Source organism: Haliotis cracherodii, unplaced genomic scaffold (assembly GCF_022045235.1).
Source record: "Haliotis cracherodii isolate W230 unplaced genomic scaffold, xgHalCrac1.p SCAF_8, whole genome shotgun sequence".
NCBI lineage: Eukaryota > Metazoa > Mollusca > Gastropoda > Lepetellida > Haliotidae > Haliotis > Haliotis cracherodii.
The window spans coordinates 2,798,302-2,813,805 of NW_027266341.1; the positions used below are offsets into that span (position 1 = coordinate 2,798,302).

The following is a 15,504-nucleotide window of genomic DNA, read 5'->3' on the forward strand; positions in this document are numbered from 1 at the left end:
TTCCTCTTTAAGGAACACACAGTGTGTATGTGCAGATGTCTTATGATTAAAAACTTTCTTTTAGTCAACCTTCCCTACATGTCGACCACTATTCCAGCAGGTCAAGCCTTTGGTCTGAAATGCTCGTCTACTCAGGGTTTGAGGGTTTTAGCATTCAATGCGTTCAAAGCGTTTTATGGCATACATGTAAACTGTAGGGCAAGAGATTATATACTGATTTTGTTTTTTTATGTAATTGAAATTTGAAAGAAATGTTAAATTTGATTATGTATTTTTAACCACCACATATTCCGACTACATTTTGTAAAAAGTAATCTGTGGCTGGGTGATTTTGTAAAAAAATATATTGGTTCAATGACGACTGGGGTAAGAAATGAATTTGCAACTACATTCCCCCTACCATGTTTGATGAGTTGTACATGTGTGCCGCAAAAGGCAAATTTATTTATTTTCAAAGATACCCACCAGCAGTTGGGTATTATGCGAATGTATCTCTTCATTTTTAATGTTTTAAATCAAATAGTATTTTATAAAATAGAATCAAGTAGACGTATTCGATGACTGCTGACTAAGCACCAATGCAGTTGACTTTATGGAAATAATATATCTAACTTGAGATATCTTCATTTGAAAATCAAACATATGATAAAATCAACAGAAAGTGTGACTTGTTTTGCTCCTCTGTTGACAAATTTGACACATAAGTGACAAGAATTAATTGACATATTTTGAATTGTACATATGCCTTTTCTTAAGCGGTCACTGGTCGCCAAGGCGTCTAATGATCCGCAAATCGCTGTTCGAGCCTGCGCGACAGTATCCTGTCATGACCCGAAATGCAAGATTCGTCCTGTTTGTGATTTATGGTTCGCCAGGACCATACCCGAACTTTCATAAAAAGGATAAAACTCCAAGATAAAACGAAAGACCTAGTATCCCTTTTGGCGTTCCTCACAATTAACCTGATCATGATCTGACATACATTCATATAACAGGAGCATTGTTAAGTTGCATTAAGTGTTCCTACCTCAACTCAATGTTTCAGCTGGTCATTGGGGAAGTGTACATGTCTAGTGATGGAAAGCCATTCTCGATTAACAAGATACCTCGACCAGCTACTCTTTCTGAAAACAGCGGAAAACCACTTCAGTACTTCAGACAGATTGGAAGAATGTCAACCTTTTTCTTAACTGCGTTTGCAGTAAATGACCGACCAATAAAGGGTCGTTTGAACATCAACATAAACACCTTTGATGGCGCCCATGTGACCTTGAAGTGCTGCATCATACTCAGCAACCACACGTTGTTGATAACCAATGCATCGGAACCATACAAAATGCCACGTGCGGGTCATTTCCACGCTACACAATACACTTGTTCATTACCACTTGGGACAGATGTGGTACAGATGTCCCTGACGTCGTCCTCGTGCAGCCATGATGTACAGGATTATATTCCAGTGAAGAGACCAGTCCAACGACCAGGAGGTTTAGCTCTCTGTGGGAAGACCTTATTTGGAAAAGACCTGAGGCCTCAGCGATTAGTTGAATGGATAGAAATCCAAAAGCTACTGGGAGTTGACAAGATTCTTATATTTGATTTGGACAATCCAGAAAGTATACGGAAGATATTTCGGTATTACTCCAAACAAGGAATACTGGACGTTCAGCCCTTCGAATTACCAGGAAGAATAGACGGTAATATTATTAAACAATTTTCTTGTAACGTTTTTTTGTTACTCTATGTGCTAAGGTTGTGTGACTGTGCACAACGTATGTGGTGTCATCACACCGTGAAATAACATAAGTCCAATGTAATCCACTCAAAAGAAGTTAACTCTTTGATCAATACTTTGGGATACACTCTGGCATATAGTTTTTCTGTAAATACTCTGTCTTGTTTTGCTCTAACAAAGAAAACAATTGACTTTAAGAACATTATTCAGATATCTCTTATATTGATCTACACGTTTGTCAAATAAAGTAAAAAATCATTTGACGCGTAGAGATTTATATGACTTACGTTTTTCAGTTGACGTCAAGCACATATAGTAGTAGTTTATTCAGTTGTACAGTTTTATGTGGCAAGATAAGTGGTCACGTGAGAGTTCGTAATTGAAACACATGTTTTAAGCGACAGATATAAGGAGATCTACGTTTCTAGTATTCGGCAACTTTACCATTGAATGAGTGCTGGTAGGGCTATACTGAGGTATTTCTAATACTTGAGTACTTGGGGCATATAACATAATATGATACTCATCAGTAACAAAAGCTAAATTACAATGTGTACATTGAGGCGGACTTATCTACATTTTTACATTGTCTTGATGTATTGTTTATCATCACCGACGTGCTTGTGCAATCCATACATGAGAAAATCCGCAAAAGAATAGTCTATTTCTGATGTCCAATTTGTTTTTCCAATTTCATCAAATTTTCTTAGCATAATATAACATTGATGGGGATATCTATATTCATTCTTAATATCCTAATCCAATTTTTAACAATTCTCATCTGAGTAGATATATACAGACAATGCCGTCCTGTCTCACCAAGCTTAAGGATAGCTTTGTCAACAGCAAACTTTCCAACTCGCTTGAAGTAGGCTGCGTGGACTTTTTCAATACTTTCTGGATATTTAATTCCCCAGATGCATATAATAAGATTGGTGAAACGTTAGAGTCGAATATTTTGCAAGCACAAGAAAAATGTTTGTATTGTTGAAATATATTATATATTGGAATAATGACATTTCGAGTGGAAAGATTTTGACATGTCTTCGTCCACTTCAACGTTGATGAAAATATAACTCCAAGATAATTGTAGTAGGTTGTATTTTTCACCGGTTTATCATGAACAGTCCATGCTTCATTACGAGCGATGATACCCCCATTCCGAAAAACAATTGCATTTTCTTTCAAAAATTTACTTCAAGTCCCCACTTTTTACAAATTGATATAACACAATCAAGTTGTCGCTGTAGGCCAATCACAGTATATGAAAATATTGCAACATCGTCCGCAAATAGAAGGAGCATTAAATCTTTAAAACTTTGTGAAATAAAAATGCAATGGCTACAAGATGTAACATTTCTGTCACTAATTCATTTATGAAGAAGATAAACAAAAGCGGCCTTAAAATGCATCCTTGACGAACTTAAGACGATGTTTTTTCCATGACATCCTTTCGGTAACAATAAGTATAAAAAGGTTTTTCTTGGTAAAAGGTCTAATGCCTTTTTAAAATCTATAAACGTACAAAAGAAACGTCCTTTTGGTCTACACAGATACTTACTCTATAATGCATGTGAAGAGAATAGGTTGTATATTCTAGAATAATGTTCTCGGAAATCAACTTGTGATTCTGATAATAGGTCATTTAATTCAAACCATGTTCTTAGTCCTCTTTCAATAATAGCATTAAACAACTGTCCAGTCACAATTAGTAGGGATATTCCACTGTTATTATTAGGATCAGCTTTGCAACCCGATTTTAACAAACGTAAAATCATGCCAATATTCCATACTTCAGGGAAAACTAAACTATCCAGAATCCGATTAAATACAAGTTTTAGATGTGGAACAATGCAATGAATGCCACCTTTAAGAATTCTGCAGGAATGCCATCCAGCACTGGTGCTTTCCCATTCCTTAGATCTTCAATTCCCTAAGTTATCTCTTCCTCAGTTAACGATGACAAATCTGTATTCCGTGGGTTATAAATGCATGCATCGCATTTGTGGTTATCAACAAAGTCATTTACTTGACGCTCAAAATCTGAAACTATGAGTGTAGATCCTTGAAGTAATAGACACTTGAAATAGTGATAAAACACAGACGGATCCACAGTAGAAGAATGATTGGTACATGTATTTCGTAAACAAATGTTTCACAGTGTGCCAAATGTGCCATTACTTGTCACAGCATCAATAATATCTCCACTTATCTTCTCTTCGTGCTTAGATCTTTTATGTTTACAACACTCCTTGAAGTTTGTTTTTGCATTTAAGTATCTCGGTAAATTTTCAATACATTTGTATTTCCTGTATTGATTTAAGTACCTGTATTTTTCTCCTTTTACCATTGCGCACTGTTTATCAAACCAATCAGGTTGTTGTCGCAAAATACGCCTCCTCTTAGTTTTGAAGAAACATTTCACTGCCACAATACGAAAAGATATCCGTTAATCTACACGTAGCTGCATTTATGTCACTTTCAACTAATCCTCGGTATTTCTCAAAAACCTGTTCAGTAAGAGTACATCATACTACTTCTCGGAAGTTCAATTCAATTTTAAAAATATATGTATATATATATATATATATATATGGTGGGAATCAGTTGTAAATTATTTGTTGGTGGTGCTGATTGAAACGGCTGTAATATAACTTTATGATACATTTAAGTGGCATATGGTTACATTCCGTACGAAGTAAACCAATAAATCAAATTGATTGTGAAAAATGTCACTTGAAATGAGGAAATACTGTATCCTTGATGGGATATGCATGTATAATTTGCGGGCGCATTGCCTTTTGTGCGCCCATTTAGAATATGGATATTGAAAGGTTTGCACAACTGTAAAGGACATCTTCCATTTGTGTTTACAACACTACCGCTTGTATGTCTTGGATAGTCAAATTAATTTGAATTATAATCTTGTCCAACTGGTAAATACGGAACATCCTCATCCATTACATAATCGGGCTTATTAGACGTTGTTGCGTTAAACTTCCCCCACAAAATAAACTGACAGGTTTCCACAAAAATCAAACAGTATCTGCATGAGTTTATCTTCTAAAAGTTCAAATCCATTTCCTTCTTAATGGTTATACATAGACGAACCTTCTATTCTGGATGGACATAGATAAACCAATAACAGATGATATGGCAATGTTATATCTTTTATCTGAAAAGAAAATGCAATTTTCCAAGTTTTCATATACTCTTTCAGTGTAGGCTGAATACATGTTATTAATACCAACTGTCACCTCGCCAGACCATCGGCCGTGATAATCAATTCGTTTGGCGTCACTATGAAATAAGTCATAATGCTGAAATACATTTGTCAACAATTGGTTTGCATTTAAACACCTAGTTTCAATCAAGCAAAACACATTAAATTGTTCTAAAAAATGTCAGAAATTCGATGTAAAAAAGCTGAGATTTACGTCCATGTATTTTCCAGAAGCACATATCGAGTCTATCATTACTTGGGTGTTGATCATTTGACTCGGAGGAAACAATATGGCTATGGTCACTGTCAAGGAAATATCGTCCTCTACGAATCATATATTTTAGGCCATGGGCTACTGAGGTCCACCGTGGATAATGTGTGATTGTATCGAGGAAGGGGAATGTGTGATTGTATCAAGGAAAGGTAAAGTGTTATTGTATCGAGGAAGGATAATGTGTGATTGTATCGTTGAAGGGTAATGTGCGATGGTATCGAGATGCGTATTTTGTGATTGCACCGAAAAAAGGGAATGTGTGATTGCATCGAGGAAGGGTAATGTGTGATTGTGTTAAGGAAGAGTAATGTGTGATTGCATCTAGGAAGGGTAATGTGTGATGGTATTGAGGAAGGGTAATCTTGGATTGTATTGAGGAAAGATAAGGAGTGATTGTATCGAGGAAGGGTAATGTGCGATTGCATCGTTGGGGGTGTATTGTGTGATTGTACCGAGGAAGGGTAATGTGTAATAGTATCAAGGAAAGGTAATGTGTCATTGTATCCAGAAAGTGTAATGTGTGATTAAGCTGAGGAAGGGTAATGTGTGATGGTACTGAGGAAGGATAATCTGGGATTGTATCTATGAAAGGGTATTGTGTGCTTGTATCGAGGAAGGATTAGGTGTGATTGTATCTATGCAGGCTAATGTTTGATTGTATCGAGAAAGCGTATTTTGTGATTGCATTGAAGAAAGAGAATGTGTAATTGTATCGAGGAAGGAGAATGTGTGATTGGACAATGAGGAGAAATGTGTGATTGTTTTGAGGGAGGAAAATATGTGATTGTATCGAGGAAGGATAATTTGTGATGGTATCGAGGAAAGGTATTGTGTGATTGTATCGAGGAAGGGTTATGTGTGATTGTATCGAGGAAAGGTATTGTGTGATTGTATCGAGGAAGGGTAATGTGTGATTTATCGAAGAAGGATTATGTGTGATTTTATCGAGGAAAGGTATTGTGTGATTGTATCGAGGAAGGGTAATGTGTGATTGTACCGAGGAAAGGTAATGTGTGATTTATCGAGGAAGGATTATGTTTGATTTTATCGAGGAAGGGTAAAATGTGATGGTATGGAGGAAGGGTAATGTGTGATGGTATCGAGGAAGGGTAATGTGTGATGGTATCCAGGAAGGATAATGTGTGATTGTATCGAGGAAGGGTAATCTGTGATGGTATCGAGGAGGATAATGTGGGATTGTGTTGAGGAAGAGAAATGTGTGATTGCGTTGAGGAAGGGGATTGTGTAATTGTATCGAGGAAGGTTAATGTCTGATTGGACTGGGGGGGGGGGATGTGTGATGATATCGAGGGAGGACAATGTGTGATTGTATGGAGGAAGAATAATGTGTGATTATATCGAAGAAGGGTATTGTGTGATGGTATTGAGGAAGGGTGAGGTGGGATTGTATTCCGGAAGGGTATGGTGTGATTGTATCGAGGAAAGTTAATGTGTGATTGTGTTGAGGAAGGGAAATGTGTGATTGTGTTGAGGAAGGAGATTGTGTACTTGTATCGAGGGAGGATGACGACTGATTGGACTAGGAGGGGTTTTGTGTGATTGTATCGAGGAAGAATATGTGTGATTGTGTTGAGGAAGGGAAATGTGGGATTGTGTTGAGAAAGGGGAATGTATAATTGTATCGAGGAAGGACAATGTGTGATTGTATGGAGGAAGAATAATGTGAGATTATATCGAAGAAGGGTAATGTGTGATGGTATTGAGGAAGGGTAATCTGGGATTGTATTCCGGAAAGGTACTGTGTGATTGTATCGAGAAAGGGTAATGTGTGATTTTGTTGATAAAGGGAAATGTGGGATTGTGTTGAGAAAGGGGATTCTGTAATTGTATCGAGGAAGGACAATATGTGATTGAATCGAGGAAAGGTATTGTGTTATTTGTCTAGGAAAGGTAATGTGTGATGGTATCGAGGAAGGATAATGTGTGATTGTATCGAGGAAGGTTTATGTGTGATGGCGTCGAGGAATGGTAATGTGTGGTGGTATCGAGGAAGGTTAATGTGTGATGGTATCGAGGAAAGGTAATGTGTGATTGTGTTAAGGAAAGGTAATGTGTTATTTCATCGAAGAAGGGTAATGTGTGATGGTATTGAAGAAGGGTAATCTAGGATTGTATTGAGAAAGAGTATTGTGTGATTGTATCGAGGGAGGGTAATCTGTGATTGTATCGAGAAGGAGTGTTGTGTGATTGTATCGAGGGGGAGTATTTTGTGATTGTATCGAGGAAGGGGAATGTTTAAATGTTTAAATGTTTTGAGGAAGGATAATGTGTGGTTGTATCGAGGAAGGGTAATGTGTGATTGGACTAGGAAGGGTAATATGTGATGGCATCGAGGAAGGATAATGTGTGATGGTGTCGAGGAAGGGTGATATGTGATTGTATTGAGGAGGGGTGATGTGTGATTGCATCGAGGAAGGGTAACTTGGATTGCATCGAGGGTGTATGATGTGTGATTGTATCGATGGAGTGTAAGGTGTGATTGCATCGAGGAGGGGAAATGTGTCATTGTATCGAGGAAGGACAATGTGTGAATGTATGGAGGAAGAATAATGTGTGATAATATCGAAGAAGGGTAATGTGTGATTGTGTTCAGGAAGGGTAATGTGTGATTGTATCGAGGAAGGGTAATGTGTGATTGTGTTGAGAAAGGGAAATGTGTGATTGTGTTGAGGGAGGGTAATGTGTAATTGTATCGAGGAAGGTTAATGTCTGATTGGACTAGGAAGGGTTATGTGTAATGGTATCTTGGAAAGACAATGTGTGATGGTATGTAGGAAGAATAATGTTATATCGAAGAAGGGTAATAGGTGATGGTATTGAGGAAGGGTATTGTGTGATTCAATCGAGGAAGGTTAATGTGTGATTGTGTTGAGGAAGAGAATTGTGTGATTGTATCGAGGGGGGGTATTGTGTGTTTGTTTCGAGGAAGGGAAATGAGTAATTCTGTTCAGGAAGCGTAATGTGTGATTCAATTGAGGTGGGCTGGAGGGTATTATGTGATTGTACCGAGAAAGGGGAATGTGTGATTGTGTCGAGGAAGGGGAATGTGTCATTGTATTGAAAAAGGGGAATGTTTGATTGTGTCGAGGAAGGGTAATGTGTGATGGTATCGAGTAAGTGCAATCTTGGATTGTATTGAGGAAGGGCATTGTGCAATTGTATGGAGAAGGATAAGGTGTGATTCTATAAATTAAGGGTAATGTGTGATTGTATTGAGGAAGGGGAATGTGTAATTGTATCGAGGAAGTGTAATGTGTGATTGGACTAGGAGGGGTAACCTGTGATTGTATTGAGGAAGGATAATGTGTGATTACATCAAGGAAGGATGAGGTGTGATTGTATCGAGGAAGGGTAATGTGTGATTGTATCGAGGAAGGATAATGTGTGATTCTGTTAAGGAAGGGTAATGTGTGATTCCATTGAAGTGGTGTGGGGGGTATTTTGTGATTGTAACGAGAAAGGGGAATGTGTGATTGTGTCGAGGAAGGGGAATATGTCATTGTATCGAGAAAGGGGGATTTGTGATTGCATCGAAAAAGGGGAATTTGTGATTCTGTTAAGGAAGGGTAATGTGTTATTCCATTTAGGTAGGGTGGGGGGGTATTATGTGATTGTACCGAGAAAGGGGAATGTGTGATTGTGTCGAGGAAGGGGAATGTGTCATTGTATCGAGAAAGGGTAATGTGTGATTGTGTTAAGGAAGGGTAATGTGTGATTGCATCGAGGAAGGGTATTGTGTTATTGGTCTAGGAGGGGTAATGTGTGATGGTATAGAGGAAGGAAAATGTGTGATTGTATCGAGGAAGGTTTATGTGTGATTGCGTCGAGGAATGGCAATGTGTGATGGTATCGAGGAAGGATAATGTGTGATTCTATCGAGGAAGTGAAATGTGTAATTGTATCTAGGAAGGGTAATGTGTGGTTGCACTTTGAGGGTTAATCTGGGATTGTATTGAGGAAGGGTAATGTGTGATTGTATCGAGGAAGGATAAGGTGTGATTTTCTCGAGGAAGGGTAATGTGATATTGTATCGAGGAAGGATATGGTGTGATTGTATCAAAGAAGGGGAATATGTAATGGTATTGAGGAAGGGTAATTTTGGATTGTATTCAGGAAGGGTATTGTGTGATTGTATTGAGGAAGGGGAATGTGTAATTGTATCGAGGAAGTGTAATGTGTGATTGGACTAGGAGGGGTAACCTGTGATTGTATTGAGGAAAGGTAATGTGTGATTACATCAAGGAAGGATGAGGTGTGATTGTATCGAGGAAGGGTAATGTGTGATTGTATCGAGGAAGGGTAATGTGTGGTTGCACTTTGAGGGTTAATCTGGGATTGTATTGAGGAAGGGTAATGTGTGATTGTATCGAGGAAGGATAAGGTGTGATTTTCTCGAGGAAGGGTAATGTGATATAGTATCGAGGAAGGATATGGTGTGATTGTATCGAAGAAGGGTAATATGTAATGGTATTGAGGAAGGGTAATTTTGGATTGTATTCAGGAAGGGTATTGTGTTATTGTATCGAGGAAGGATAAGGTGTGATTGTATCGTGGAAGGGGAATGTGTGATCGTTTTGAGGAAAGGTTATGTGTGATTTTGTTCAGGAACGGAAATGTGTGATTATATCAAGGTGGGGTAATCTTGGATTGTATTGAGGAAGGGTCATGTGTGATTGTATCGAGAAAGGATAATATGTGATTAAATCGAGGAAGGATAATGTGTGATTGTATCAAGGAAGGGGAATGTGTCAGTGTATCGAGAAATGGTAATGTTCGATTTTGTTAAAGAAGGGAAATGTGTGATTGTATCGAGGAAAGGTAATGTGTGATTGTATTAAGAAAGGAATGTGTAATTATATTGAGGAAGGATAATGTGTGATTGTATCAAGGAAGGGTTAATGAGTGATTGTATCGAGGAAGGGTAATCTAAGATTGGACGAGGAGGAATAATCTTGGATTGTATTGAGGAATTGTAATGTGTGATTGTATCAAGGAAGGATCAGGTGTGATTGTATCGAGGAAGGGTAATGTGTGATTGTGTTGAGGCAGGGTATTGTGTGATTGTATTAAGAAAGGAATGTGTAATTATATCGAGGAAGGATAATGTGTGATTGTATCAAGGAAAGGTAATGTGTGATTGTATCGAGGAGGGGTAATGTAAGATTGGACGAGGAGGGATAATCTTGGATTGTATTGAGGAATTGTAATGTGTGATTGTATCAAGGAAGGATCAGGTGTAATTGTATCGAGGAAGGGTAATGTGTGATTGTGTTGAGGAGGGTATTGTTCGATTGTATCGAGGAATGAAATGTGTGATTGTATTGAGGAAGGGTAATGTGTGATTGTGTTTAGGAAGGGAAATGTGTGATTGTATCGAGGATTATTATTGTGTGTATGTATCGAGGAAGGAAAATGTGTGATTGCATCGAGGAAGGGTAATGTGTGATTGGACTAGGATTGATAATATGTGAAGGGATCGAGGAAGGAAAATGTGTGATGGTATCGAGGAAGCATAATGTGTGATTGTATTGAGGAATGGTAATGTTTGATTGCATCGAGAAGGGGTAATGTGTAATTCCATCGAGTGAGTTTAATGTGTGATTTAATCGAGGGAGGGTAAGGTGTGATTGCATCAAGGAAGCGTGATGTGTTTTTGTATCGAGGAAGGGTATTGTGTGATTGTATCGAGGAAGGGTAATGTGTGATTGCATCGAGGAAGGGTATTGTGTGATTGCATTGAAGGGGTGGGGGATGGGACACTCGGGATTGTGTGATTGTACCGATTGTGTCGAGAAGGTGTAATGTGTGATTGCATCGGGGAAGGACAATGTGTGATTGTATCAAGAAAGAGTATTGTGTGATTGTATCGAGAAGGGTAATGTGTGATTGCATCGAGGAAGGGTAATGTGTGATTGCATTGAAGGGGTGGGGGATGGGACACTCGGGATTGTGTGATTGTACCGAGGAAGGGGAATGTGTATATGTATCGAGGAAGTGTAATGTGTGATTGGACTAGGAGGGGTAACCTGTGATTGTATTGAGGAAGGGTAATGTGTGATTACATCAAGGAAGGATGAGGTGTGATTGTATCGAGGAAGGGTAATGTGTGATTGTATTGAGGAAGGATAATGTGTGATTCTGTTAAGGAAGGGCAATGTGTGATTCCATTGAAGTGGTGTGGGGTTTTTTTTGTGATTGTAACGAGAAAGGGGAATGTGTGATTGTGTCGAGGAAGGGTAATGTGTCATTGTATCGAGAAAGGGGAATTTGTGATTGCATCGAGAAAGGGGAATTTGTGATTCTGTTAAGGAAGGGTAATGTGTTATTCCATTTAGGTAGGGTGGGGGGTATTATGTGATTGTACTGAGAAAGGGGAATGTGTGATTGTGTCGAGGAAGGGGAATGTGTCATTGTATCGAGAAAGGGTAATGTGTGATTGTGTTAAGGAAGGGTAATATGTGATTGCATTGAGGAAGGGTATTGTATTATTGGTCTAGGAGGGGTAATGTGTGATGGTATCGAGGAAGGAAAATGTGTGATTGTATCGAGGAAGGTTTATGTGTGATGGCGTCGAGGAATGGCAATGTGTGATTGTATCGAGGAAGGATAATGTGTGATTCTATCGAGGAAGGGTAATGTGTAATTGTATCGAGGAAGGATAATATGTGATTCTGTTAAGGAAGGGTAATGTGTGATTCCATTGAAGTGGTGTGGGGGGTATTTTGTGATTGTAACGAGAAAGGGGAATGTGTGATTGTGTCGAGGAAGGGGAATGTGTCATTGTATCGAGAAAGGGGAATGTGTGATTGCATCGAGAAAGGGGAATTTGTGATTCTGTTAAGGAAGGGTAATGTGTTATTCCATTTAGGTAGGGTGGGGGGGGGGGGGGGGGGGGGGGGGGGTATTATGTGATTGTACCGAGAAAGGGGAATGTGTGATTGTGTCGAGGAAGGGGAATGTGTCATTGTATCGAGAAAGGGTAATGTGTGATTGTGTTAAGGAAAGGTAATGTGTGATTGCATGGAGGAAGGGTATTGTGTTATTGGTCTAGGAGGGGTAATGTGTGATGGTATAGAGGAAGGAAAATGTGTGATTGTATCGAGGAAGGTTTATGTGTGATTGCGTCGAGGAATGGCAATGTGTGATGGTATCGAGGAAGGATAATGTGTGATTCTATCGAGGAAGTGAAATGTGTAATTGTATCGAGGAAGGGTAATGTGTGGTTGCACTTTGAGGGTTAATCTGGGATTGTATTGATGAAGGGTAATGTGTGATTGTATCGAGGAAGGATAAGGTGTGATTTTCTCGAGGAAGGGTAATGTGATATTGTATCGAGGAAGGATATGGTGTGATTGTATCGAAGAAGGGGAATATGTAATGGTATTGAGGAAGGGTAATTTTGGATTGTATTTAGGAAGGGTATTGTGTGATTGTATTGAGGAAGGGGAATGTGTAATTGTATCGAGGAAGTGTAATGTGTGATTGGACTAGGAGGGGTAACCTGTGATTGTATTGAGGAAGGGTAATGTGTGATTACATCAAGGAAGGATGAGGTGTGATTGTATCGAGGAAGGGTAATGTGTGATTGTATCGAGGAAGGGTAATGTGTGGTTGCACTTTGAGGGTTAATCTGGGATTGTATTGAGGAAGGGTAATGTGTGATTGTATCGAGGAAGGATAAGGTGTGATTTTCTCGAGGAAGGGTAATGTGATATAGTATCGAGGAAGGATATGGTGTGATTGTATCCAAGAAGGGTAATATGTAATGGTTTTGAGGAAGCGTAATTTTGGATTGTATTCAGGAAGGGTATTGTGTTATTGTATCGAGGAAGGATAAGGTGTGATTGTATCGTGGAAGGGGAATGTGTGATCGTTTTGAGAAAAGGTTATGTGTAATTTTGTTCAGGAACGGAAATGTGTGATTATATCAAGGTGGGGTAATCTTGGATTGTATTGAGGAAGGGTCATGTGTGATTGTATCGAGAAAGGATAATATGTGATTAAATCGAGGAAGGATAATGTGTGATTGTATCAAGGAAGGGGAATGTGTCAGTGTATCGAGAAATGGTAATGTTCGATTTTGTTAAAGAAGGGAAATGTGTGATTGTATCGAGGAAAGGTAATGTGTGATTGTATCGAGGCAGGGTATTGTGTGATTGTATTAAGAAAGGAATGTGTAATTATATTGAGGAAGGATAATGTGTGATTGTATCAAGGAAGGGTAATGAGTGATTGTATCGAGGAAGGGTAATCTAAGATTGGACGAGGAGGGATAATCTTGGATTGTATTGAGGAATTGTAATGTGTGATTGTATCAAGGAAGGATCAGGTGTGATTGTATCGAGGAAGGGTAATGTGTATATGTATCGAGAAAGGGTATTGTGTGATTTTGTTAAGGAAGGGTAAGGTGTGTTTGCATTAAGGAAGGGTAATATGCGATGGTATTGAGGAAGAGTAATCTGGGATACTATTGAGGAAGGGTATTGTGCAATTGTATCGAGAAGGATAAGGTGTGTTTTTTTCGAGGAAGCGTAATGTTTGATTGTATCGCGGAAGGGGAATGTATAATTGTATCGAGGAAGGGTAATGTGTGATTGGACTAGGAGGGGTAATCTTTGATTTTATTGAGGAAGGGTAATGTGTGATTGGGCTAGTAGGGGTAATGTGTGATGGTATCGAGGAAGGATAATGTGTGATTGTATCGAGGCAGGGTATTGTGTGATTGTATCAAGAAAGGAATGTGTAATTGTATCGAGGAAGAGTTAATATGTGATTGGACTAGGTAATGTGTGATGGTATCGAGGAAGTATAATATGTGATTGTATCGAGGAAGGGTAATGTGTGATTGGACTTGGAGGGTACTGTGTGATGGTATGAGGAAGGATAATATGGAATTTTATCGAGGAAGTGTAATGTGTGATTGCATCTAGGAGGGATATTGTGTGATTTCATCAAGGAAGGGTAATGAGTTATTGTATCGTTGAACGATGTTGTGCTAATGTATCGAGGAAGGATAAAATGTGATTGTACCGAGGATGGGTAGTATGTAATTGTATTGAGGAAGGGTAATGTGTGATTGTATCGAAGAAGGATAATGTATGATTGTATCGAGGAAGGATAATGTGTGATTGTATCCAGGAAGGGTAATTTGTGATTGTGTTGAGGAATAGAAGTGTGTGATTGTATCGAGGTTTGGTAATGTGTGATTGTATCGAGGATGGGTAATGTGTGATTTTATTGAGGAAGGGTAATGTGTGATTGGACTAGGCGGGGTAATGAGTGATTGTATCGAGAAAGGGGAATGTGTTATTGTATCGAGGAAGGGTAATGTGTGATTGGACTAGGAGGGGTAATCTGGGATTGTGTTAAAGAAGGATAAGGTGTAGTTGTATCGAGGAAGGGCTATGTGTGATTTCATCGAGAAAGGTCATGAGTGATTAAATCGAGGAAGGATAATGTGTGATTTTATCGAGGTGATTGTGCTGAGGAATGTGAAATGTTTGTTTGTATCGAGGAGGGTATTGTGTGATTGTATCGAGGATGGGTAATGTTTGATTGTATGGAGGAAGGGTTATGTGTGATTGTATCGAGGAAAGGGAATGTGTAATTGTATCGAGGAAGGGTAATGTGTGATTGGACTAGGAGGGGTATTGTGTGATTGTATCGAGGAAGGATGATGTGTGATTGTATTCAGGAAGGGTAATTTGTGATTGTGTTGAGGAAGGATAATGTGTGATTGTATCGAGGAAGTGTAATGTGTGATTTTATCGAGGATGAATAATTTGTTATTGTATCGAGGAAGGGTAATGTTTGATTGTTTCGAGGAAGGTTAATGTGTGATTGTGTCGAGGAAGGGTAATGTGTGATTGTATCAAAGAAGGATCATGTGTGATTGTATCGAGGAAATGTGTTGTGTGGTTGTATCGAGGAGGGGTAATGCGTGCTTGTATTGAGGAAGTGTCAGATGTGATTCATCGAGGAAGGGTAAGGTTTGATTGTGTCGAGGAGGTGTCATGTGTGTTTGTGTTGAGGAAGGGTAATGTGTGATTGTATCAAGGAAGGATCATGTGTGATTGTATCGAGGAAGGGTAATATGTGATTGTATCAAGGAAGGATCATGTGTGATTGTTTCGAGGAAATGTTTTGTGTGATTGTATCGAGGAGGGGTAGTGTGTGCTTGTATGGAGGAAGGGTCAGATGTGATTGCATCGAGGAAGGGTAAGGTTTGATTGTATCTAGGAGGTGTCATGT

General features: G+C 38.9%; 1 protein-coding gene across 1 annotated transcript in view; it reads left to right on the forward strand.

Moving 5' to 3' along the window:
- Positions 1 to 15,504, forward strand: part of LOC139450709 (uncharacterized) — a 33,261-nt gene that overhangs the window by 7,874 nt on the left and 9,883 nt on the right. The window contains exon 3 of the mRNA XM_071232511.1: positions 1,046 to 1,697. Within this exon, the coding sequence (XP_071088612.1) occupies positions 1,046 to 1,697 (652 nt within the window). The remainder of the gene's footprint in view (positions 1 to 1,045; positions 1,698 to 15,504) is intronic.